Source organism: Diceros bicornis, chromosome 2 (assembly GCF_020826845.1).
Source record: "Diceros bicornis minor isolate mBicDic1 chromosome 2, mDicBic1.mat.cur, whole genome shotgun sequence".
NCBI lineage: Eukaryota > Metazoa > Chordata > Mammalia > Perissodactyla > Rhinocerotidae > Diceros > Diceros bicornis.
Window position 1 is genome coordinate 10,715,851 of NC_080741.1, and position 26,550 is coordinate 10,742,400.

At 44.4% G+C, this 26,550-nt stretch overlaps 1 protein-coding gene across 1 annotated transcript in view; it reads left to right on the plus strand.

Annotated features, from left to right (window-relative positions):
• SLC9A9 (solute carrier family 9 member A9) overlaps positions 1 to 19,563 on the plus strand; it is a 527,923-nt gene extending 508,360 nt beyond the window's left edge. The window contains exons 15-16 of the mRNA XM_058551402.1: positions 14,806 to 14,911; positions 16,251 to 19,563. Coding sequence (XP_058407385.1) covers positions 14,806 to 14,911; positions 16,251 to 16,478 — 334 coding nt within the window. The 3' untranslated portion in view covers positions 16,479 to 19,563. The remainder of the gene's footprint in view (positions 1 to 14,805; positions 14,912 to 16,250) is intronic.
• The last annotated feature ends 6,987 nt before the right edge of the window (positions 19,564 to 26,550 follow it).

A 26,550-nucleotide genomic window follows, 5' to 3' on the forward strand; every position in this document is an offset into this window, starting at 1 on the left:
TAAGCATAATAGAAGACAGAGACTGGAATAGAAAAGAATAGAACAGGTATAGATCCAAGTGCAGCACAGAAGTATTCTTAGTTTTATGTGTGTGTGGTTGAGCAGATGTTGGGGCATGTACTGAGCAGCAATTGTAGAATGTATTTCCAGGTAGGGGTTAGAGGTGAAAAAAAGTTTGAAAGTGACTGCATCTGGGAGAAAAATGTTCCTGGAGAGGAAAATGAGATTATTTATGACATGTGACCCTGTGACAACAAAGGACTCCTCTCGTGTCTGCTCAAAGGAAATAGAGTTCCTAATGTCTCCTGAATGGGCTTCATTCCAAAGCTCAAAAATAACCCAACGTCACATACCCTGATTCCCATACCCATAGCACACTCAGTGCCAGAAAGTCAGCATTGCTGGTGTGTGTGTGTGTGTGTGTGTGTGTGTGTGTGTGTGTGTGTGTGTTTTGTCTTCCTCAAAGAGCCACGGGGGGCCGGCCCCATGGCTTAGCGGTTAAGTGCGTGCTCCGCTGCTGGCGGCGGGGGTTCAGATCCCAGGCGCGCACCAATGCACCGCTTGTCCGGCCATGCTGAGGGCGCGTCCCACATACAGCAACTAGAAGGATGCGCAACTATGACATACAACTATCTACTAGGGCTTTGGGGAGAAAAAGGAGGAGGATTGGCAATAGATATTAGCTCAGGGCCGGTCTTCTACAGCAAAAAGAGGAGGATTAGCATGGATGTTAGCTCAGGGCTGATCTTCCTCAAAAAAAAAAAAAAAATAGAGCCACTGGGCATGCATTCTACTGAGGAGTTGCTGAAGGGTCAAGAAGAGAGGTGTCCATAGAGGATAGGAAAGTTAGAGTGGCCTCGAGGACAACCAGGGCCCAGAGAAATAAACATGATGGTGAGAAAGGGCTGCTCCAAGGTGACGGTAAACCCCTGAGGCCCAACATGAAAACACCACCTTCTGAGTGAGCGCCTCCTTCCTGACAGGTGGTTCCTGTGTCAGGACCTCATAATGTAAGCGCATGATTGAAATCCTGCTGTCATGAAACAATGAGCCTCCCTGGGTACCACCGTGGAGGGCACTGCTCCAAGAATAGAAGGGAATCTTCTGAGAGAAACTTTGCAATATCTTTCTTGGGTCTCTAGCAGCCAGCAGAAGAAACATTATGAACTCTGCAGGGCATATGGTGGGTGTTTCATGAGTAAATTGACTTAGAGATGTTTGAAATATATTTCTAATACTTGTAACTCCTCAAGGGACACAGTGAAAAAATAATAATGTTAACTAACATTTACTGAGTGCTTATTATGTGCATGGAGCTATGCTAAAAATTGTATCTATTTTTAACTCACTTAGTCCTCTCCCTTATGAGGTCATTGTTGTAAGCTATTTTTATTTTACGGGTGACGAAAAGGAAGCTCCAAGAGCTTAGGAAATTTGCCCACTCATAGATAATAAGTAGCAGAGCTATGATTCCAACCCAGCCTGTCTGTCTTTTTAACTACTACTAAAAAATAAACAGAAGACTTGAGATTATTCAGAAGTAGCAGGAAGTTATGGGCTGAATTGTTTCCTCAAAAAAAGGTATGTGGAAGTCCTAACCCCCCAGTACCTCAAAATGTGAACTTATTTGGAAATAGGTTCATTGTAGATATAGTTAAAGTTGAGGTCATACTGGAAGAGGGTGGGTCCCGAATCCATATCACTGGTTTGCTTATAGGAAGATGGTCATGTGAAGACACAGGGAGAGCAGTGTGGGAAGATAGAGTAGAGATTGGAGTGACGCATCTACAAGCCAAGGAACACCAAGGACTGCTGGCCGTGGCCAGAAGCTAGGAGAGCAGCATGGGACAGATTGTCCCTCAGAGCCTCAGAAGGAACCATCCCTGCCAATACCTCCATCCCGGACTTCTAGCCTCTAGAACACTGAGACAATAGATTTCTGCTGTTTGAAGCCACTCAGTTTATGGTGCTTTGTTACAGCAGTCCTGGGAAACAAATACACAAGGTAATTGCAAACTCCGCATAATGACCTAACCAGATCTAACACAGCATCATGGGTCTCCTTACTAATGAGAAAATCGAGGCCTGAAGAGTTTTAGAGACTTTTGCTCAAATTGAGAAGCAGTCTCAGCAGCTGGAACCTCAGCCACCTGAGTTAGGTGTCTGCTGTCTCCCTCCCATGCAAGTATTAAAGGTAGTTTCCTCCTTAACTTCATACTCTGAGAATTCTGACCCATAGTGTCCACACTGCAGTTGCCAGTGTACGTGTGACTGTTCCTACCTCCCCAAAGGTAGAAGATGAGTCAGATCTGCCTCCCCATGGGATCCCTGCCCATGCCCACATGGGGGCCGGTCCCCCCTCAGGCACGCACTGCATTCTAGGAGTCAAGGGCAGGGCCCGGCTCCATGGGGTTCTGGATGAGCCTGAGAGGTCTCGGGCAGTGCTGACCGCCTCCGTCTTAGACATGAATCCTGGGGTAGCCAGCCAAGGCTTCGACCTTCACAGGACCACATCCACTCAGCGTTGGGAAGAGAAATGGAATAGAAATTTCCCCCAAACCAGAGTGGATCCTTGGAACACTGGAGCAGAGGGACTTCTCAGAGCTCAGTTCTCCAACATGCCACCAGGGAGGCAACCCATAAAGGCCTGTTGTCAGAATCACAGTGAGCTCACAGAGGGGGTCTGCTCTGGGTGGCGCTTCCTCTAACCAGAAGGCCACCAAAAGCCAAGAATCACTCCATGTAAGTGGCAGCGGCATTTTCCTGCAAAACTATTTTCTCTCAAAACGACTTGAGCCAAAAGTAACATTTGATTTTGTGCAAATGGATTTCAGCTACATCTGATAGGCAGCAAAGTTTCCTAGAAATCTGTTGATCCCACCCTGTGTCCAAAGGGAAAAGTTTTAAGGACGCAATAGTAGGAGGAGAAGCAGTAGTAGTAAGAGCAAAAGTAATATTATTGTCATCATTATTATTGTTATTGCCCTGTGCAGCTCACAGATGTGGCACCTCCACATCCAGAGTCCCTCGAGAGAACAGACACCATTCTGCTCTGCATCATTTAGACCTGTGGTTTTCAGGGGATTGTTAAAATGCAGATTACTAGGCCCCACCTGAGGGGGGTCAGTTCAAGAGCCAAGGAATCTGCATTTTAACAAGCATAACAGGAGACTAGGATGCAGATGGTCAGGTGACCACACTCAGAGAAACCCTGGGTTTAGACTTGCTTCTGTATTAATATCCGAGGCTGTGGATCAGATGAACTCTCAGGTTTCCTCCAACCTCGTGATTCCAATATTTCCCCCTTTTGTCTTGTGTTTATCTGTTTATCTTGTGTCCACTGGCCCTACTTAAGCTGGTTGCTCTGGTATCCTACAACTGTGTTCTTTCCATCTACCTTTACAACAAACTCCGCTGCCCTTTCTCTGTCCCTGGACTGTCTGTCTGGAACCAAGGAACTCAATAGAATTATCTTAACATTTGATAGGTAGATCCTATATATCATTGATAAAGCCAGCCCCCAGTACAAATAGGATAGCAAGCGTCCCCGTCTATCGGCCTTTAGTCTGCCCACGTCCTTCATACTTAATCACTCCTGACCAGAGTTTCCTAACTCAGGATCTCTAGGGCAGCATGGATGGGTTTCAAGGTGTCTGGGAACTCTCTAAAATGTTGTGTGAGGGGCCGGCCTCGTGGCGCAAGCGGTTAGGTGCGCACGCTCTGCTGCGGCGGCCCAGGGTTCGCCGGTTCGGATCCCAGGCGCGCACCAACACGCCGCTTGGCAAGCTATGCTGTGGCGGCATCCCATGTAAAGTGGAGGGGGATGGGCACAGATGTTAGCCCAGGGCCAGTCTTCCTCAGGAAAAAAAAAGAGGAGGATTGGCAGATGTTAGCACAGGGCTGATCTTCCTCACCAAAAAAATAAATAAATAAAAATAAAATAAAATGTCGTGTGAAATTGTATGCAAATAATGAGTGCACAGGCATTTTTTTTCCTCTGAAAAAAAGTCCTAGCCAGGGAAGGTTAAGAACCAGGGCTCCAGGTACCATCTCACTCACCTGGCTGTGATATAGGGAGTCCATTTTGATTAAAAAAAAGGTACATTGTTTCAAGAAGATGTTATTAGTGTACAGAGCATCTGCCAATGATTAAACAATAGTAAAATTTATGAAACACTCTTAAAAAGAAAAAAAGCTGCATTGTTTGAAACAGACAGTTCCCAGTTAACTTAGGCAGTTCATACAGAATCAATTTAAAAATCTAACTAGACCACATCCCCATTCATTAGTAATGTGCTAGACGCTAATCACCAAGGATAGAAGATCGAATAAAATACAGTTCCTGGAGGACTCTGGGAAGATGGCAGCGGCATCAACAGCATAGTCTTTCAGACTCTCCAAATCCCCGCATAAAATAGGCAGAACAGTTAGAGAGCAAAACCAAAAACCCACGGACACATTTACAACAAAACCAGGGGCAAGTTTTCTCACAAACTCCAAATTACAAGTAAGTAGAAACAAACCACCAATACCACAAATGTCCATGCAGAAGGAAAAAGGAAGCAATAGGGGAGCATCTGATGGAGCTGAAAATGGGAGAACTCCTAAATAGCCCAGTCTTTCCTGGAAACGGTAGCTGGGCCAATTGGATGAACTTCTCTAAAACTGGAGCTGGGGCAGGAGTGGGGGTGTTGCCTTCTCTAATAGGAGTAAGTGAAAGGTCACGGCAGGAGGGACTGAAGGGCCCGGAGACTTCAAGAGCCCTGAGAGCTCTCAAAATGAATCTACAGGGGCTCCCTTCCAGGACAGGGCCCTCCGCTCAGGAGAAACTGCCTGGAGTGAAATCAAAATTGAGCTGGATGGAGACAATAACGAAGAAGGAGAGACAAGGTCCAGACCTGCTGGGGAGGGAAACAGGACAGGAAACTGCAGAATGCAAGTCATCATGCTTAGACCATATCATAACAACAGATGAGGGAACTCTGTGAAGTTGAAAAGCTTTCCTGCCTCATTCTACAAGTTCAGGGAAATAATTTCACATAAAAATGAACAACAGAAAAGAACAGAAATCAAATCCCTTACAGAGTTATTATAAGAAAAAAGAGGATAAAGAGGAGAATAACATCCCTACAGAAAATGAAAACAAGCCAGAGAGACAGGCTCATAAATAGATCAAAACTACAACACTGTATTAAAACAAAACTGTATTAAAAAATGTATAAAAGACATTAAGAAAATAATACAAAACATGAGAGAACAACATAGAACTAGGGAAAAAACTCTGGAAATAATTTAAAATAAAGAAAAAAATCATTTCAGAAATGGATAGTAAATTAGAAGGACTACAAAACCAAATAAACACGATGAATAATACCTTGAGAGAAATAGGAGGTGAAAAGAAAGAAAATTTTTTAAAATCAAAAAGAAATAGGATTGTGTCTGTGTGAGGAAGATCAGCCCTGAGCTAACATCCGTGCTAATCCTCCTCTTTTTGCTGAGGAAGACCGGCTCTGAGCTAACATCTATTGCCAATCTTCCTCCTTTTTTTCTTCCCCAAAGCCCCAGTAGATAGTTGTATGTCATAGTTGCACATCTTTCTAGTTGCCGTATGTGGGACGCGGCCTCAGCATGGCCGGAGAAACGGTGCGTTGGTGCGCGCCCGGGATCCGAACCCGGGGCGCCAGTAGTGGAGCACGCGCACTTAACCGCTAAGCCATGGGGCTGGCCGCGAAAATCAAAAAGAAATGAAGAAAAAGATAAAAAGGATTCAAGAGAAAGTGATAAATATTAAAGAGAGGCAAAGAAGATTGATCATCCAGAAAACAGGAGTCCCTGAGGAAGAAAAGCAAAGCTAGGAAACAGAACAAGTACTCATTCAAGAGAACTTTCCAGAAATGACAACAAATTTAACATACTTGGAACTACACATTGAAAAAGCACATCATATACCAGAGAGTATCAACCTAGAACACCAAACATCAGAAAAATGTTAGTGAATTAATGAACTTTAAAGAAAAAGTCCTTTGGGCATCTAGGGGGAAAAAGTGTGATTTATAAGGGAAAGAAAATTATATTTTCATTAGACTTCTCAGGAACAACTCCCTGTGTCAAAAGAACATAAAAACATATTTAAGATAATCAAATGAAGAAAGTATAACCTAACAATTTTATTTCCAGAAAAAGACTTTCAAAATATAAAGAGTACAAACTGTCATCAATATACAAGAACTCAGAGAATGTTCCCTTGAGTCCTTCCGGAGGAATCTACTAAAGAACAAGCTTCAGGGGCTGGCCTGGTGGCGCAAGCAGTTAAGTGCGCGTGCTCCGCTGCGGTGGCCCGGGGTTCGCCGGTTCGGATCCCGGGCGCTCACCGATGCACCGCTTGGCAAGCCATGCTGTGGTGACATCTCATATAAAGTAGAGGAAGATGGGCATGGATGTTAGCCCAGGGCCAGTCTTCCTCAGCAAAAAAAAAGAGGAGAATTGGCAGATGTTAGCTCAGGGCTGATCTTCCTCACCAAAAAAAAAAAGAACAAGCTTCAAACAATCAAAATGGCTAGAGAGACATTGACCTAGGCCTGGAGGCGAGCATTAAATACAGAGGTACCTATAGGGCTAGGACTAAATGAGGGCTGAGGGAGAGTACAGAATGTAGTGCCCATATGTTCTGACAATGTTGATATAGTACGGACAGTTGTACTATGCATGTTTTTTAGTGGGAGGTAGAATGGGGGGAAGATATGAAAAATTTTTTAGTGTAGTATGTAATTATCACGGTGGTAGTAACAGTATTATTATTCTGAGGCTACTGTATGTATAATATAGGATGAGACAAATGAGTAATTATAGAATATCCTAATTCTATCATTCTCTATGTCCTTGAGAATCAGAAATTCCTGAACTTGAATTGGAAATATCCATAGGAATGCGTGAGACATATGACCAGTGGCGTGGTGAAGTGGGTTTGCAGTAGCTGGTGAGAACAGATTGTGCACCTCTTGTCCCAACTCCACATTTGGTGACTTCATGTTGGTATAATGAAATCAGTCATAATGGGACTATTTACACCACAGAAATTGGGAAACGATACAAATCCAGGCCTTTTTTTTTTTTTTTAAAGAGAGATGGAGTCAGTTGTTAAACATTTACCAGCACCTCACTGTACATGGCAACCCACAGTGCCCGGATTGTGCTGTTAAAATACCACTTCTCACTAAAAGAAACCGGAGAACTTTGGAGAAATAGTTGGTTTGAGGTCTGAAATCGGAAATGTACAAGATGAGCCTAGAACAACTTGTCATACAAATGACAAGGAAACTATCAAAAACAATGCCATCGTGTCAATAGGACTCAGGAGCCAATTTGAAAAGACTTGCCCTGACCAAAGATAGTGGGTCAACTTGAGCTTCAACAATGATAATATTGCAATCAAATGCATTTACATTCATTACTTTATAATGATGTGTAAGCAAAGAATCAGTCATCTTCAGAGGATGATAACCAATCATTATCTTGAAAACTGGTAAACAGATGGAAAAAAATCAAGCATTTATCTTGCCTTTCCTGTATGACTATTCCACTGAATATCCCACTAGGATAAATGAAAAGTGTCTTTTTATAAAAGTATTCTACCTAATAAAATAAAAAATATAACTAGAATTTCACTATTTGCAATCCCCAGTGAGCAAAGAGATGCAGGGATTACGCATGAGTGGCTGCTAAGATGGCACAAAGAGAGACAACCAGATATGATGTGCCTTCTTTAGTCTTGACAAAGGGATAGAATACAACCTGAATCTAAGCCAATCTCTGGATCCAGCTGGCAAGTTGTGGGAAATACCAAGGGTGGAGGAACGTGCTAAGCTGCACATGAGTTTGCAATCAGCAAAATTCAGGCCATGGGAAACTCCACAGGTCAAATAGCCCCGGTTCTTCAGCAGATAAATCGTAAAGAAATTACAAGGGTGGAGGAGGAATCTATAGACTTAAAGATATAATATATTTTTTTAAATAGGCAAGACCAAACTGTAGTGTGTCAGAATGCACACTTGAATGATAAAACTATAACATCAACTCAAGGGAGTGATTAGTATGAAAATCAGGATAGTGGTTCCTTGTGGGGAGAGGGAGGAGTTTTGATAAGGATGAGACACACCTGGAAGGGGCTTCGGGGTGGGCGGCAAAGTTCTGTTTCCTGGCCTGGGTGGTTGCCTTGCCTTGTAATGATCTATAAGCTGTATATTGGACTTGTGAAGTTTGGTGTCTCCTCTTTTCATTTTGCAATAAAAAGGATTTTTAAAAATAATAAAGTTCTTGCCCTCGAGAGGCTTAGAGTCTAAAGAGGGAGATGGAGATGTAAACAGCTCCAAGACCATGTGATAAATGTTGTCAGGCAGGTATGTACTTGTTGCCATGGAACCGCCAGGGATATGAAGCGGTTCAGCATGGCAGGTTGGAGAAGGCGACTGGGAGGAAGGGACACACCAGCCTGGCCTCGAAGGGAGAGCCATTCACCAAACACGTGAGTCGCAGCTCAGAGCCCAGGCTGAAGGGGGCTGCAGTCACTCCTTGCTGGTTTACTCCAGGCAGGTCTCCTCACCCATCAGGGTGTTTATTCTGGCATCTGCTGCTTTCTTTCTGCCCCAGCAACTGTCCAGGGAAATTTTCTTTAAGATGGTAAAGGTTAGAATTGTCAACCAAAGGAGCATATGCTCACCTGTGTGTGAATAGAGGGTTTCTGCCTTTTCCTTGTTTTTAAATCAGAACTTCATGGATAGCCTAGGGGAAGGTGTCATCTTGATAGCTTTTTCTTGAAATAGAGTGGCTCCTGCAAAGATAGGATCCCACTCCTATGGTCTCTGCAAGTGCCCAGTGCAGAATTGGAAGTCCTCCCTCGAGCTAGAGAGAACAGAGTGATGAAACAGCTTAAAGAAGGCTTTTTGGTTGGACTCTTAAAGCCTTCCTCTGACCTGAACCCTAAACACCTTTAACCAAGATGGCAAGACAGTGAATGTCCAATTACAGAATCTGACATATCCAAAGGAAAAAGAGAGAACACACTCAATTTGTTAGGCCACGTTTCCTGGGAAACAAAGCAAAAGGGGAGTATTTGTATATTGGAATCCAGGAGCGATGGGATATGTACAATTTTGGGTGCCCTCAGCTAGCTCTGTTCCTGAATGCTATGTAAATAACAGTTTGGGGACTCAGCAAGTCGATAGCAAGTGGGACCTGGTTTCTGCAGAAATGTATGGGCTTGGAGGGCAAGGTTGGCTTCCACTCCAGGATATGCTCATCCTGCCCCACCCACCTGGCATTGATCCCTGACCATCTCTGATGGCAAGCCAGCACTGGAAGCTAAATGCACTCTAGAAAAGGGGGTAAGAATAGATTAGCAGGGAATTGAAAAGCCAGCTGTTTACACATTTCTTGATTGGTAAAAAGAGGACTATACTACCCACCTACAGTTGTAAAGGGAAAATAAGACATATGGGAATGCTTTATAACGAGTGCGGAGTGTATTCCTGAAAAGCCTATACAGAGATAAATGCGCTCTTCTTTACACAGCTGTGCATTGACAAGTATTTTTATCCCGATAACAAGACCATTTATCAAGCCTATACATACAAACACGTGCAAATACTCCCAATAGACACAAAGTCTTCCTACACAGGCTAAGATGTGATGCTTCATTAATCCACTCTCAGGTGTAACATCATTGAGCCAAGTATCTGACCCAGTCTCCAGACAAGATGGAACCATCGGAGGAGGCCATTAGATAGGTCTGTGTTCTGAGCCAAATGGGCTTACCTTATACTTATCCTCACCCTAAAGGTAATGGCTTTATGAACATAAGAGGCCATGTTCTTTTCCTTCCTATTTAAGATTTGAATCTCATAAGGGCAATACTCCAGAGAGAGACTGCTGTCTTCCATATCTGCCTGATCATCATCACCTGGGGCACTTAAAGTCCACTTCTAAGCCCTGCTGAGTCAGAATCTCCAGGGGAAGACTTGGAAATCTGAATTTTTAACAAATGTCCAAGATGATCTTCATGATGAGGCAAGTTTAGAGAAAGCCAAGATAGAATATAGTTCTTCAGGGCTCTCAAATCAAAGACTTTTAAAAAGGTCTGGGGTCGGGGGGTGTTAGTCCATTCAGGCTACCACAACAAAATACCACAGACTGGGTGGCTTAGACAACAGAAATTTATTTTCTCACAGTTCTGGAGGCTGGAAGTCTGGGGTCAGTGTCCCAGCATGGTCGGGTTCTGGAGGGAACTCTCTTCCAGGCTTGCAGACAGCCACCACCTCATTGTGTGCTTACACGACCTCCTCTTTGTGGACGCGTGGAGAGAGAGCAAGCAAGCTTTCTGGTGTCTCTTCTTATAAGGGCACTAATCCCATCATGAAGGCCTCACCCTCATGACATCATCTAACCCTAATTTCCTCCCAAAGGCCCTATCTCCAAATACCACCACATTGGGGGTCAAGGCTTCAACATATGAATTTGGGGAGGATGACAACATGCAGTCCATGATAGGGGGCAATGGGGCCTTGTCCCCTCAAAGAGGCAGGTGTTCGTTTGTGGAGCTGGATCTTTGCTTCGGGTTTTTGCATCTCACCAATCTATGTAGGACCACGTTGTCCGAGGCATAGGCATGAGTAAGCTGGGTGCTCGATGGTTTTGGACAAAATATGAAGATTTAAAATAATCAAAACAAAAACTAACAAACAAAAGAGAGAGAAAGAAATCAATGTTACTAGGTATTTTGGATGTTAGTTCAATTAAGCACTAAATTTAGCTCTGGACCTGCTGATAGCTCAGGCCAAAGGAGAAAATGCATCTGCTAATTGTCTTTCTTATTTCACGCGTGTTAAATTCTGGGTAGAGTTCCAGCTTTTCCTTACATCTTCTGAACCACACTGCTATTTCCAAACTTATGCCCTTTAAAGATGAGAAAAGTCATTGTTTTTTTTCCCTCAGAGCTTAACATTTCATCTTGATGTTTCTAGTTTATTAGAGAAGCAAAACTAGCCATACCAAAAATATCCAGTGGGGAATCTTCCTCCCCAAACATATACTAGAACCCGATGAGAAAAATAACACATTTTGCAAAATCAGCAGTTGGGGTTTTTTTGTAGGTCAAAAGAGTTTTCTTACTTTTTAATAATTCAGGTAACCCTGGAGATCCAGCCACTTTCCAGAAATTGCTCAGCACTGAAGAACTTGGAAAGTCACTGATTTCCTGATTCCAAATCAGTTATCCAGTCAGAAGAATCCTGTTACTCAGTGTCTCTACAACAGAAGGAAGACACCCAGTGTGGTAGAAATGTCCCTGGTCCCAGGCCCACCTCTGCCATTAACTAACTGGCTGGGTTCCATTGAGCAATTCCTTTACCCTCCCAGAGCCTGTTGTCTTCATTAATTCTACAACTATTTCTTGAACATCTAAAATGTGCCACGCACTGTATCTAGGTGAAGGGGACAGCCCTGCTCTCAAGGAGACCACAATCTGGAGACAAGGGAGCTCTCCATTCTATAATGTCATTGCTAATTTCCTTGTGTGAGTGCCTCACTAGTTTGGCACATAAAACAAAAACAAAAACATGTGAGTACATGAAGAACGAATGAACGAGTGAGTGAGTGAAACACAAAGGTTATTTTTTAACCACTTTATTTTATGTCATTACCACTCTTCTCATGGTCCCATTTGTCAAATAACTCAGCCTCAAAGGTCCATCTTCGCCTTAACCTTTCTTAGCCTTTTATCCTCAGGAAAACATCATTCATTGGCTGTAATCTGCCCCCTTCATTCTCTCTTGACACAGATACTCAGAATCTACTTCCATCGCTCGTACCACCCCGAATATTTTTCTATACCATAAACTCAACAAATGTTCACTGAGCACGTAACATGTGGCAAGCACTAGACAAATCATGATGTTGAAGAACATAGACCCCGCTCTGCTGTGGGTACGGATGGTGCTTTGCATGTTCCGTTCACAGCTGCACAGGGCGTGCCTCATCTCTTCATCTCACAGCTGCTGAGATACCGGAACAGCCAAAACGGAGCCATGCGCTTCCTAGAACAGTCTTACGCCAACAAATTCTTCCCACCTCTTACCCACTACCTCACCCTAGCTCCTGGTACAATAATTTTTAACCCAAATAGCTATTTTTGGTTAAATTTTCTGCCCACTAACTAGCCTGTGAATCCTAACACTACACCAAACGCCTGGAGAGCCGTTTTCTCATCTGTACCCTCAGAATCATCTCCCACCACTATCTGAATAATGATTGAAAACCAGATTCTCCAGAAAGTATTACTCAGAAAATAAATTTTTAAAATAAAATAAATAGCATTCAAGAGTTTAAAACCACTTACTTCTACAGATATTATTTTGGTTAATATTCACAACAATATTTGAGTCTCATGGGGTAAATACTCGACCGCAGGTCATGTAGTCAGTAAAGTGGCAGAGCTGGCAGTTCTGCCCAGGTCTTCTGAGTCAGAAATCCCAGAGCCGGTCCAGAGGGGGCCAAATGGAACCCCATTTGGTGCAGGCCTCACCTTCACAGAATGCTACAAATTTAGTCTTTAAGCATCAGCTCTAATAATGTTGTACATAGAGTTAAAGAGAGATGTCATCAGGATTAAAATAAAATGTTCATTACACAGTTCTAAATTTGTGTTTTACTTTTTTTGTGTGTGTGAGGAAGATCAGCCCTGTGTTAACATCTGCCAATCCTCTTGTTTTTTTGCTGAGGAAGACTGGCCCTGGGCTAACATCCGTGCCCATCTTCCTCCACTTTATTTGGGACGCTGCTACAGCATGGCTTTCCAAGCGGTGCGTCGGCGAGTGCCTGGGGTACGAACCGGCAAACCCCCGGCCGCCACAGTGGAGCACGCGCACTTAACCGCTTGCGCCACCATGCCGGCCCCTGTGTTTCACTTTTGAAACATTATTTTGGCATTTTGATTTTTCAGTATACTGAGAACCTCAAACGCTGGAAGTTGTCCAGCCCCTCTTAAACTCTTAGGGCCTTGACAAACCTCTTCATTTTTTTACATGACATCTCTAAAAATGTTGCTTACTTGCTATCACTTTTCCATCTGAAAATAAAATTGGCTGGATTTTCTTTGATTCACACTCTAGTTGAACGTGTATCTTGTGCTCCTCACCTCCCTAAAAAAGCATTTTTCACTGACCTATGCCCACCATAAAACCTCAGGAGACCGCGTGTCCTCACATGCCACGCCTGAGAGGGTCTGCAGCTCGCCAGCAGGCACGAGGTCTGCGAGCTTTTCTCTCTGGAGAACCCAACTCGTCACATGCCTGATTCTGCCCTGATCAATTATCTTCTGGTGGAAATAATGGTGGTGGATTCCTATAGCAAAGGGAGCCTTTGGATTATTTAAAATCGTTGTATCTCTAGGCCTCAATTTCTTCATCCATAAAATGAAGGAAATAACACTCCATAATGAAAATTAATGGAAGATCATTGAGGGCTTTCCAGAGTTATAGATAAGCTTACAAGATGTTACAGAGAATGCCAGGATCTGAGCTTTAATATCTTCCCTGGTCCTTAACTGAGCACAACAACTGCTCATCTGAAAGGAGTCGTCAAGTTTTCCGTTTGCAGTTGGAATGACAGACCCTCTGAAGCACCTTTTCTGTCACTCTGCTCACATCATAACTAGGCCATGTCCACGAGCATCTCCCACTTTGTCACTACTTTGGTGGCAAATGAGTTAAAGGCAGAGGCAACCAGATTCCTGGTCCCCTGTGGGCTGCCTCCTCCCTTTGTCCCCACACACTCAGGGCATCACGGGAATGACAGAGTGGTGTAGTCCAATGGGGCCATCTCCATGATCTTCCTGTGTCCTGAGTGCTGGGGGTGACTGCGGGTCTTCACAAGCCAACTAATGTTAACTGCTTTCCGTATTTTCCCTTTCCCTATTTATTACAGCTTTTCAGAAAGTTGATGAGGTGAAATATTCTCCAGCACAGGAAATAAAATAAAGCTTAAAAGTTGTTTCTGATGGAATGGTGAAATAATTCCACTACTTTTCTTTGAGTAAAAAAAAAATAATAAGGCAACCTGAGGCAGCCTCTGGGGATTTCATTATTGATAGACTGGAGGGAAACAGAATGGCTTTAGATGAACAGGTTTTTCTTTTCACTTGTTAGAATGCTTTGGGATGAAGACATGAGAAAGACAGGTGCTAGACTATAGAATATACGAGGCACTGCTTATTTACATAATTTTGTGCAGAGATGCATTGATGTATGAAGTATAAAGTGACCGTGTTGAATAGTGAAAATAAAGTATTTTGGAAGACAATCTGTGTTCACTACCCTGCCCTAAAATGACAACATTTCATGAAATACTTCTTGCTTCTCTGTGAAAATTACCAGTGGTTTAAGCTGTGTGTGCAGGTTTAAGAAAATACAACCTTTTATGCTATTGTTTAAGATAACTCTTAAGAATGCATCCTTTAAGCAGATGAGACACCGAGTGGGGGAGGGGAGGGGAGGAGGCACACTGACTTCTCACTCTGATGTTGGCGGGTCCATTCGCTGTTTCTTCGTGATTAAAGGCCACCACGAGGGCTGGAAACGTGTGTGGAGCAAGGATTATAAACAGCTATTTTTGCAGGCCAAATTGCTTCCTAAATGAAGGAGTAGGGAATTTAAAGGTGAACGTAACTGTTTCTTTCGCTGCCTGCAAAGGTTTGTGCTGTGTGAGAAACTAAATCCTAACTCCCTTTTGGCAAGTATTCCTTAACAGGCCTCCCAGATATCTGAAACCGATTTTGACCCACTCGGGTCCCCCACTGACTGCCACGTTGCCTGGATGGTGTGGCCCACTCTCCAGGTTGCTCACTAGCCCGCAGGCCTATGGGGTGAGTACGCGTCCTGGAGGAACAGGCTTGTGAGCGTTGATGGGCCAGGGAACCTGGGGGCTGTTACCCTCCACTGGGGGAGGAAGCCTTTTTAAAATTCACTGCACCAAGAAGCATTTCTCTTCTCTTTCCAGTTGTTGCTGATGTGGGCACATTCTTCTTTTAAAAATGCAATTTTTTATTGTTACCAATATGTTTAACCATAAAATAAATGTAAGAAATGTAAAAGAAGCAATACGTCCTCACAGAGTGCTGGGTTCGGAGGTTTTGAATATTAGGCCTGTGCTGTATATCTCAAGGGAGTGGAATAAAAAAGGCTGAGGAGCAATTAGATTCATTAGCAGCAAATCAGAGTGTCAGGGATTGGAGAAGAGCAGAATCTCGGAGTTTGAGGCGCCCTTGGAGGTTGTCCAGCTGGCCACCCACTTGTATAAACAGAGAAAACCGCATCTCAGATACACGCAGGGCACAACAGCCGAAGGCGGTGGTTCTCAAAGCTTGATCCCCAGACCAGCAGCCTCAGCATCACTGGGGAGCTTGTCAGAAATGCAAATTATCAGGCCCCACCTGAGAACTCGGAGCTTGGGGACAGCATCTGTGCTTTAAGGAGCCCTCCAAGTGATTCTGGAACAGGCTGAGATTAGAAACCACTGACCTGCCATCACCTGGCCAGGGCTCATTCTACAGGTAATTTTGTATGGGCTTCCCAAAGCCAGTGGAAGGGGAGTTGAAACCTTAATTCTTTCTTTCAAGAGAAGCTCTGTCTGAGGAAAACTATATTAGCCAAATCTATAGTTTCTGCCATTATCCACTATAGGGACTTCCAACCATTTTTAGCCTTGGGACACTCATCCCAAGAAACATGCTTTGAGGACACACTTTCAAAACAAAATATAACAGAAACTGTGTTTTGAGAATTTTGTGATAGGCAGGAGTGTTACAAAACCAACACTGAGAATCATTCCATAGTCTGAGGCCACGGGATTCTGCTACCTCCTGACTCCTCTCAACCCGCTTGGGTACCAATTCTCGAAATCCACAGCATTTCGTTGTAACTCCCTTAACCCAAGGAGGCACTCAATTAGCACGTGCTCCCTATCGACTCTTACCTTAGGCCTAGAGACCCCTTCTGGCTATGTTATGGTGTCAAGTCCAGGGAAATGCTTCACCACGCCCACGGAGGTGGAAAATGTGATATCTGCTGTAGCAGAAACTTCAGCCAGGGCAACACAGGGCAGTTAAAAAAAGGAAAACAAACACCCTATTTTCTTACACAGTAGGACTGCTATTGTTTCCTGCCTTCGTCATGAAGTGACCTCTCTCTCTTTCCAAAATCCAGGAACAGCTAAAAGAGGATGATGTGGAATGCATTGTAAATCAAGACGAACTGGCCATGAATTACCAGGAGCAAGCCGCCTCTCCCTGCAGTCCTCCTGCAAGGCTGGGTCTGGACCAGAGAGCGTCACCTCAGACTCCAAGCAAGGAAAACATCTATGAGGGGGACCTCGGCTTGGGAGGCTATGAACTCAAGCTTGAGCAAACTCGGGGTCAATCCCAGCTGAATTAATGGGCTTGAGCAGTGCAGATATAATCACAAGTAATGCAAGGCTCACCGAGGAATACAGGCCGAGCTGATGAGGGGTGTCGAGAAGAGGCTGGAAAATGTATTAAAAGCAGAAATCGGAGAGAATCAAAACACTGTCACATGTATCCTCTGGTGCCTGAAGAAATGAGAATTTATTATCATCCCTCGATATTATGCAAGTGAATTTAAGTTTTTGACAGCAGCCATTTTTATTAATGATTGGGGGGAGGGGAGCATAGAGTGGGAGGAGTCAGGAGGTGTCAGTGAGGATGAGACTGATGGGCTCGTGTCTGCAGGGTGTTTCTTCTCTGTATGCAGCTCTCCAGGCCCTTCACTTCGATTCTGGATTTTATTCCCTTCATTAGGGAGAGTTTAGAAATAAGAAAAAGAGTTTCTGAGCGTAAACTTCTGGCTTCTAAGCTGAAGAGAATTGCCTTTATTTAGTAAGTGATAAGTTTTACATTTTTAGGACCTAGACTCCCACTTGCTCTGAACGACCCCAGGGCCATCTGCAGAGTCCAGGGAAGTGCTCGACACCACTGTTGATGGCCTCACAGAACCCATGCTGCCTGGGGACCCACTGTTCTCGCCGGCGTCCTTTGCAAGCTGCTTGTCCTATTGAATGAAGGGGTTGGTTACAGCCGGGTATACCCTGCACGAAATCAGTCCTGCTCTCCACCCTGCTTTGGACCCTTCCAGGGAAAGCTGGTTTCTTTTCCCCACGCCGTGTTCTACCAGAAGAATGAGCCTTCCTCTCCTTGCTTCCATTTGAGTCACTTCTTGGCTCCGCAGTGGGTCTCCCTGGGTGCTGGGTAATGCGATTCCGCAGCATACGTTGCTCTCCACGTGGCAGGAGACGGTGCAGGAGCCCAGACTTGTCCTCCAATTCCAACACTCGCAGCTGATTAGCAGGAGCAGGAGGGAGGGGAGCAGAGCTGACGAAGCATAGACCACATGGAGGACAGAGCATCAGGACTCCCCTTACAAGGTGTGGCTCATGGCCTGTGGTGGAGAGACCAACACAATAGCTTTTAATTCAGCTGCATGACCTGTGCCTTTTAAGCCATAATGATACCTCAAGCCTAGCTTCTCTTGAAATACAGATGTTAACGTTAGACTCCAAAAAGCAGGCTCCAGGCTTGCGCCCAGGCTATGATGAGTCTGCTTCTGAGGGAGGTAGGGAAGACATCTTCCTTGGGCTCAAAGCTTGGAAGTCACCTATGCTTTGCTGACCAGTGTTAGGCCTTAGTCCTTAGCTGTCGTGGTGTCAGGCTCACTGCTATGCACACTGATGATCTTGCTTTCAGAACAGTAGAATCTAGGGGCACGATTTGCTTTATACTCAGCTAAGTATCATCTGATCATTCCAGAGAAACAGGACAAATGGTGAAGCATGAAGTTTTCTAATTTGACTTAATCCTAATAAAATTTTGTTATAAAGTATGATTGCATCGGCCAATGCTTTATTTAAGGCATTTTCTCTGCCTGTGCTAATTGGCAGTTCTAAGCCCTTGTACTCGAAGTGCCAGGTGAAGCAGGCACAGAAAGGTTATTTAATGGAGATGCAAGGATTCTGGAGCCCAGGAACAGCCATAGGGGCCAGCACACCAAGTCGTTGAGGAATGAAGAGAGCAGCATTGGGCTGGGAGGCTGTGCCTCTCAGAGGAGGGAAAGCAACGTCAAGCTTCAAAAACAGGAGGAGGAGATACTAGAGGAGAAAGGAAAGGAAAGAAATGCAGAAGATAAAGATTCGTCTTATTTCTGCCCCTCTCACGTGAAAGCAAGAGATGAGAACTGGTGTTTGTTTCTGTCCCTTTGTGTGGAGAAAGACACCAGGGAAGGAGAAGATTCCCCCAAAAATGACAAACATTAGTGGGGGCAGGAGTGGAGCAAAGGGAGAGAAATATGACATACCAGACAGAAATGGGGTGGGGGGCAGGCTCACAATCTAAACCCAGCACCAGCTTGCAAAGAGGGCAGAAAACAGCCTCCTGTCCCCTCTTCCTGCAAAGCCCTCTTCCTGCTTAGAAAAAAAGTCTCTTTCCAGCTGAACGTCATGGACCACTACCAACAAGGAGAATGGGAGGCTGTTTAGTCTGGGCTGAGCCACTTATCCCGGCTGACTCCAGGGAGCTACAATATTGTGAGTCTGAGGAAATTGTGCCCTACCCAACCTGTGTGACAGTGTCCCAGTCCTGATGTGTGAGTACCAGCCTCCTTCCCTCTGAATCAGCCCAAGACCCCCACAAAGGCTAGTGTCTCAGTTAGCAATTCATAAAACCAAATTCCCTTTATGCTCCTGTTGTGAACGATAATAATTTATGATCTTTAGAAATGCTCTGTGCTTTGATTAGCAGCATCGGCACTGTGAAATTCAACCTATTATTTACTGCCAGTTTCTAATGAATAATAAAGGCAAAAGAGCTTTATTCAAAGCACTAACACTTCCACTCATTATTAGAGTTTTAAATAGGACTCTAATTAATTAATTGACTTATGATTCTTCCTTGAGCTTCTTACCGTGTGTGCAGCACACACATTCATGCACGTGCACGCACGCACAGTTCCGCTCACTGTCAGGGTCCCAGCTAGAGCCTCTGCAGTGCTCCCCCTGGTACTCGGTGCATGTCTGAGCAAGTCTGAAGCCTGGTGGCAAGTGCCATCAGGGTCTTCATTCACGAAGTTTCTAAAACTTCTTGGAGGGCAATTTAACGATATAAATCCAAGCTGAAAATTCAAATACACTTTGACCTACCAATTTCATGTGCAGAACTTTTATTCTAGATATTTGAGAATGTTATACATATAAACAGTATTTATTAAAACAACTAAATTGACATCCTGGTTAAATAAAACACGGTGCAGCCATCTCATGAAACAGCATCATATGTACTGATATGGCATGAACTCCAAGATATATTGTCAGAAAAAAAAGCAAGATACAGAACAGAATGGATGCTGTGCTGCCATTCTGGAAGGTTAAAGAAGAAATTGGTGGTATGATTGCCTCTTAAGAGCTGAAGGGAAGACTTAACTTTTCACTTTTGTACCTTTTGGGTTTTGTACACTGTAGATGCATTATTTATTCAAAAACAAATTAAATAATAATAAAATTCCTATGAAATAACTCATTGAAGTATTGAGTATAATAGGAAGTGGAGTATAAACTGGGAAAGTTATTTTTCACCATGGTCTTTGAGACCTTGAGAATACAAAGTGAAGCATCAGTCGCCTCTGGATTTATTTATTGGCATCATTTGCGCACACATGGATGCAAACTATGTAAAAGGTCTTTAAAATTCAAAGACAAGTAGGACTCAGTCCTATCTATCAAATATCTAGTAGGAGAAGACAGACAACTAAAAAATATTGATTCCTTATAAGATACCAAAACATATGATAAAGCTATAGTAACTAAAACTGTGTGGTACTGACCCAGAAATAAGCAAAGAGATCAAGAAAATCTACTACAAAGTACAGAAACAGACTCATGAATATATTTAGAAATGTAGTTCATAAAAAATGGCATTCCAATTTGGGGGTAGGGATGAATGGACTGTTATTCAATAAATAGTGCGGACCAAGTGACTTTCAATTTGGAAAAAGAAAATTAAGTAATACCCTCTAACATACATAAAACTAAATTCCAAGTAATTTAAACAGCTAAATGTAAAAAACAAAACTATAGGATAACAAAAAAGTAAAACAGAATACGTAAATAACCTTGGCATATGGACAGTCTTCCAGAGAGACACAAACCAAAAACAAAAATGATCAATTTGACTACATAAAAATATGAAATTTCTTATGACAAAAAGCACAATAAGGAAATTTTAAAACAAACTAGGAGGAAAAAATGTATATATACTTTTTTTGTATGTATGTATATGTGTATCAGACTAAGGATTATTCTTCAAAATATACAAAGAACTCTGACCAATGCATGAAAAAGAATAAAAAACCTACTGAACGCAAAAATAGGTCAAGAATATGTGGAATCAAATAGGTATACCTTCTATCCAAACTTTTACTTTTAGGCATCTCTGTAGAAAAGAAATACTTGGCACTTATGCATAAGGAGGCATACAAAATGATGTTCACTCTGGCACTGTTATGGAAAAATATTAAGGGAAAAATATCCACCAATAGCAGAAGAGTTAACTAAACTAAACACACCCATGCCAGGGAATTTTCTGTAGCAATTATACTCTGTGTAGAGATGGGTCTATATGCATGCACTAACGTGGAAATATTTCCAAGATAAATTGTTAATGAAAAAACAGTCTGGAATGATCCACAGCAGACAGATCGCCAAAAGGGGAGTGGGATTAGGAGGGCTGGATCAAAAGAGCCTTTTGGTTTATCCACATTATCTTTAATTTTTACAGTGATACCACATTCCTGTGTGGTGGATTCTGAGAGTGGCTCTGGCTTCTAGATGGGGGAGGGTGAAGAAGGCATGGTCAGGAAAGGCTTCTAGGGAGAAGTTACATTTGAATGTGGTCTTAACAGATGAGAGGGTTGGACCAAGCAGACACGATTGGTGCTGGCCTGGGGGGCAGGAGGAAAGGTGAATCCCTAGAATACAAGAAAAGCCAATGGGAGGCAACAGCATGGGCAGAGACCAAGTGGTGTGAAGGAACCTGGCGCTTTAGATGAACTATGAGTTATTCCACATGGCTATTGTATAGGTTATGTGTTTCAGGAGGGAAAAATGGAAGAATGAGAGATAATGCTGGAGGTGTTGATCAGACTAAAGAGTCTGCGCTATGATCCTGTGAGAATGGGAAGCTATTGACATGTTTTAAACAGGGAAGAAAATTACCAGGATTGTGGCGAGATGCAGTGCAAGAAAGACCGGAGGCGGTGCACTAGCCCAGGAGAGAGATGATGAGAGACTTAACTAAGGCAGAATCAGGGAGGATGGAGAGGAGCACAGGTTCTAGGTAAGTTTCAGAGCTGGAATCTACAAAGTTGGCAACTGATTGGATATGGAAGGTGAGGAGGCTGGAGGAGCCCAGAATGACCCCAAGTGTAAGGCTTAGATGACAATAGGTGGATGGTTCCATTCACTGAGGGTATTGCCAAGAGGAGCAGGTTTGAGGAAATGCCAACAAATTCAGCTCTGGACATGTTGAGCCTGAGGTTCCACTGGAGAGCCGCAGGGAGATGTCTAGGTGTTGTTTAAATGGATCTGAAGTTTCGGGAAAAGGTCTAGGCTGGAGATGTGTGTTGGGAGGGGTGAGATACGCATCGCAGCTTCTCTGCAGAGTTTTCAACTGCCGCAGGACCCTCCTCACCTATCTCTAACTCCCTCAAAGGGACTCTCATGTGCCCTTCCACCAAAGGACCGTGCCTGAATCTCTGCGAGGACAAGCATATTTTTCTTCCAAAGGCACCATAGATGATTCTCATCCAAACCCTGGGGAGAACTCCTGACAATAAGAAGAGAGAGGGACTAGGACAGAGAACGGATAAGCACTGAATTCAGTGACAGAGTATGCACCTGGGAAGCAAGCCCTGGAGAATCCCTCACTGAGAATTTGAGAAGATCTGGCATTCCCGTGGGGGCAAGGAATTAGCTACAGAGAAAGACTGATTTCTGTTGTTACTGTGCCTCTGTGTTACTGTGCTTTATACTCCTGCCCTACCTCTCCTCAGCCGTGATGGTCAGCTGTACTTGTCAACGTGTCTAGGATATAATCCCCAGTCATTCAATCAAACACTAGTCTGGGTGTGGCTGTGAATGTATCTTTTGTAGATGTGATCAACATTCACAACTAGTTGATTTTAAAGAAAGGAGATTATACTAGATAATCTGGGTGGGCCTGCGTCAATCAGTTGAAAGGCTTTAAGAGCAGAACTGAGGTGTCTGGGAAGGAGAAATTCTGCCCACGAACTGCAATTTCAGCTCATACCAGAGAGTTCCAGACTGCCCAGTCTGATGGCCTGCCCTGAGCTGAGCTTTCTCTTCCCTCACCTGATCTCTCTCCCTCTCTCTCCCGCCCCTAGATTGGGAAAGAAAGACAAAGGCTGTAAGATGCATGTTCACACAAAATTAATGAAATAGGTAGATTATTTGATAAATTCAAATGTTTTTGAAAGGACTCCTGCAGAGATTTGTTTCTAAAAGACACATTCCGTGCTACATTCTGATTTACTAATAGTGTTGATCCAGTCTCCTACCCCTTCTCCGTCTATAGCCAGGTTCAAGGGTAACTGATGTTCATCGGATGGCCCTGAAGCAAAATCTTGAAGTATTTGTGAGATTAGCAAAGAAGCATTCAGGTGCGTTCTTTATTCAGAGTAGGGCAGCTGTTAGACTAGGTGTGGGGAAGGTTGCGAGGAGTAAGAAGCTTACCAATGGAAGGTTCCATATGCATCCCAAAGATTGTCCATCAACCTGTCATTCATTCCATTTGACAAACATTTGTTAAACCCTTACAGTGTACTGCCGATAATCAAGGTTAGGAATTGGCAATGTCAGCATCATTAATGGATAATAAATATGGGACAAATGAGCAATGATGGCATCCAGAAAGCACACTAATTCAGAGACATCTTAGCCCATCTCGTCCCCTCATCACACAGATTGATTACTTTTAGCAATGAGCAGGGAGAATAGGGGAGCCCCAACAAGCCAGCCTGTAGGTAAAGGAGGGGACTGGACCATCTGGACTGCAGCACTATCAGGCTCAGTTTCTCCGCGTATCAGCATCCTGCTCCATGCTCCCCTCCCCGCCGGGGAACTGGTCGGTGGGAAGGGAGCACCTCCGCAAGGAACTCATGCAAGAGATCATATTCAAATGCCCACTACTTCACAATGTGGCCTAAAGCAAGGCAGTCACACTGTGAAACTCACCCATCCCATGCTGGGTCTACAGGCAGCCGTCAGCTGAGCAAAATCATCACGTCACCCTCCTTGGAACCCCACTGTCCGCTCATCATCTTGCAGATGGCAAGCATTCAGGATATGCTGACTTAACAGAACAAAACTGAATTAAATCCTGGCTAGGTAGACCTCGGCTATATCTGGCACTATGTCTACAAGGAAAAAGGAAATTGACAAAAGGAGGAAAAGCAAACAAATATTAGTTGACCCTTTGATATGGGCCTCACTTTTCCATATATAATATCTCATTTCATCCTCATACCAACCCTGGGAATGTCACATTTCAAGCGTTGCTTTATGTACATCAACCTGTGCATAACTTAGAAGTCCAGGAGTGGAAGTTAGCTTTGGTGAAGCTGCATATAAGGGCACAAACCAGGCCATCAAGATGCTTCCCTTCTCTCTCTCACTCATTCACTCTCTCTCTGCCCTCTCTGCTCTGCTCCGTTTTGGCCTCATTCTCAACAGGCCCAACAGTGGCAAAGCAGCTCTGGGCTTTCATTGTTCATACAGCCAGTAATCCCAAAACCAAGAGGACATCTTTCTCTCAATTGCTCTAGCAAAATCCTAGGAAGGACGGTAGTTGGCCCAGCTCGTGTCACATGCCCGCTTTTGCACCAATAATATTCACCCAAGGGGCACAGTTAGTGGGTTGGCCGGCCCACACCACATGCCCATCCTGTGGAGGATCAAGCAGAAGCGTTTAAATGACGTCTCCTGCAGTGAAGAAAAACCAAGTCCTTTGTGTTGTCCCCTCCCGCCTTGACCTGTGTAGCCAATACGGTATTGTGGAGATAACAGGACACAATTATAAAAGACATTTCAACTTCTGCCTTGCTCTCTTGGATCCCTGCTCTGGGGGGAAATCAGTGACCATGTTGTAAAGACACTGAAGTGGTTGTGTGGAGGTCGTGTGGCAAAGAATTGAGACCTCCTGCCAACAGCCAGCACCAACTTGTTAGCAATGTGAGTGAGCCACCTTGGAAGTGAACCTTCCACCCCAGTCAGGCCTTCAGATGCCCACAGTCCCAGGTGATGTCCTGACCACAACTTCATGAGATTCCCTGAGACAGAATCACCGCTGAAGCCACTGTCAGATTCCTGATCCACAGAAACTGTGTGAGATAGTAAATGTTTACTGTTGTTTTAAGCCATTAAATTTTGCAGTAATTTGTTATGCAGCAATAGATAATTCAAACGAAAAGTTCCTGAACAAACCAAAAGAAGTCTGTAGTCATCTAGACGTTTCAGCACACTTTTTTCTAGCAGAGTAGATTCCTTTGCTTAATGATAATGGCCCTAGAGTACCAGAGTTTGGGGCTGTGCTAGTCTCAGCGCATATATATCTGACTTCCCCTGCCCCTAATCCTTGAATCCAGAAGGGGAGGTGATGGCGGCAGCAAGAGCAGCAGCAACCACGCACCCTCTGGTCAGGGCCGGTGGTCACCCAAGGGCCCCACAGCAAAGTGAACGATTGGAAGGAGAAACAACATACAAGTTCACTGAGCTACATGCTGGATGCTCTCGGGGGATGAGGAAACCCTGCCCTTGACTTCTAGGGGCTTCCAATCTGGGCATAGGGAGATGGTGAAAACAGTGGTCTCTTGTGTAACCCATAGCAGAGTGGGGCTGAAGAGGAACCCTAAGAGGAAAAGGGTACGGCTCTAGTTCTTCACCCTGGCTGAACACTGGACTGACCTGGAGAGCTTTACAGACTACATCACCTGGGTCCCGGCCCCAGCGATTCTGACTGAGTTGATCTGGGCGACAGCCTGAGCATCAGGATTTCTTAAAGCTTCTCAGATGATTCTAATGTGCAGCCAAGGTTGAGAACCACAAGATTACAGGGACTTGCTAGGAGGGAGAAATGTCATCCAGTTGCAGAAAATCATCAAAGGCCTCCCAGAGGAAGTGGTGGTCGGGATGGGCTGTAAAAGCTGGGAATGTGGGGAGGACAGTCCAGGGAAAGAGAATAATTAGGAGCAAGCTGTGACGGAGGAGGGGGCCTAGGGCCTGACCTACGGTACCAAGGTTGCTGGGGCAATGAGAGCACACTGGCTACAAGGGAACAGAGAGGTGATGGGGATGCTGCTACCATTCGTGTTCTAATTCTCAACGCTAGGCAGTGAGTGCACACGTTGCTGAGACCACTGTCCGGCTAGAAAAGCACCAACTCACAAAGCCTGTGACTCATCAAGTTCTAAATCCTGGGCATACAACGCATTTGGGATGTCATTTATAGGGAGCCACAGCTGCTGCCTGAACAAAGGAAGAGAAAATAACTGCTCCCTCCAAGCCCCTGTGACCGAGCAACAGCATCCGCCAAATCACTCCGATTGTCTCCCTTCCATAATGCTGGGTCCAGAGACGAGAACCACGTCAGAATGTGGCCCAGCCGCGGCTCAGCCAGCCTTGGCTGTGGGTCTGCAAGTGCATCCTTTTCCTGGTGAAATCTCAACAAGAGCCACCCTTGCCCCCTCCCTTACCCCACAGCTAGAAATGAGATGATTATTGATCCCATCAGGGATTGTGTTGGGGCAGAAAACTTCTCCCTTCTCTTCTATTCTTTGGCTGGTCTAATAATTAAATGGACCCAAGACAGATTAACCGCAGAAAAACAAATTTCATACATACAGGAGCCCCATAAAAATAGGAGCCTCCTGGCAGTCAGGTAATTGAGGCTTATACACCATCCTGAACTAAGGAGAAGGGAGAGGAGGTCCGGGCCTCCAAAGGGGAGGAAGACGAGTCACAGGAAGACGAGAAGAGCGAATGTTTGGTAAGCAAATGTTCGCCCTGGCACGTAGATAAGTCTTTCTGATATAAAAGTGATCTCGGGTGATAGCTCTCTTCCTGGGACAGGCCCCCATCTAAATTCATTTAGTAAGTTAGGGGGGAGGTAAAAAGCTCTTCCTGAGTCAGCTGAGCCCTGATTGTCTTCAGCTCAAAATAATCCACACGCCAAAGCGGCACATTCTGGAGAGGCGTATTCTGCTCCTCCTCAGTTGCCAAATCAGTTGGTGGGGTTGCCATCCTCAAAGGCTGCAATGCTGCCGTTCTTTATTAAGAGAGTACGTGCGCCCTCCTGATCTCCATCTTAGTCAGAAAGAGATGGCTTAGAGCAGCACTTCTTAAACTTCAACATGCATTTGAACGCCCTCA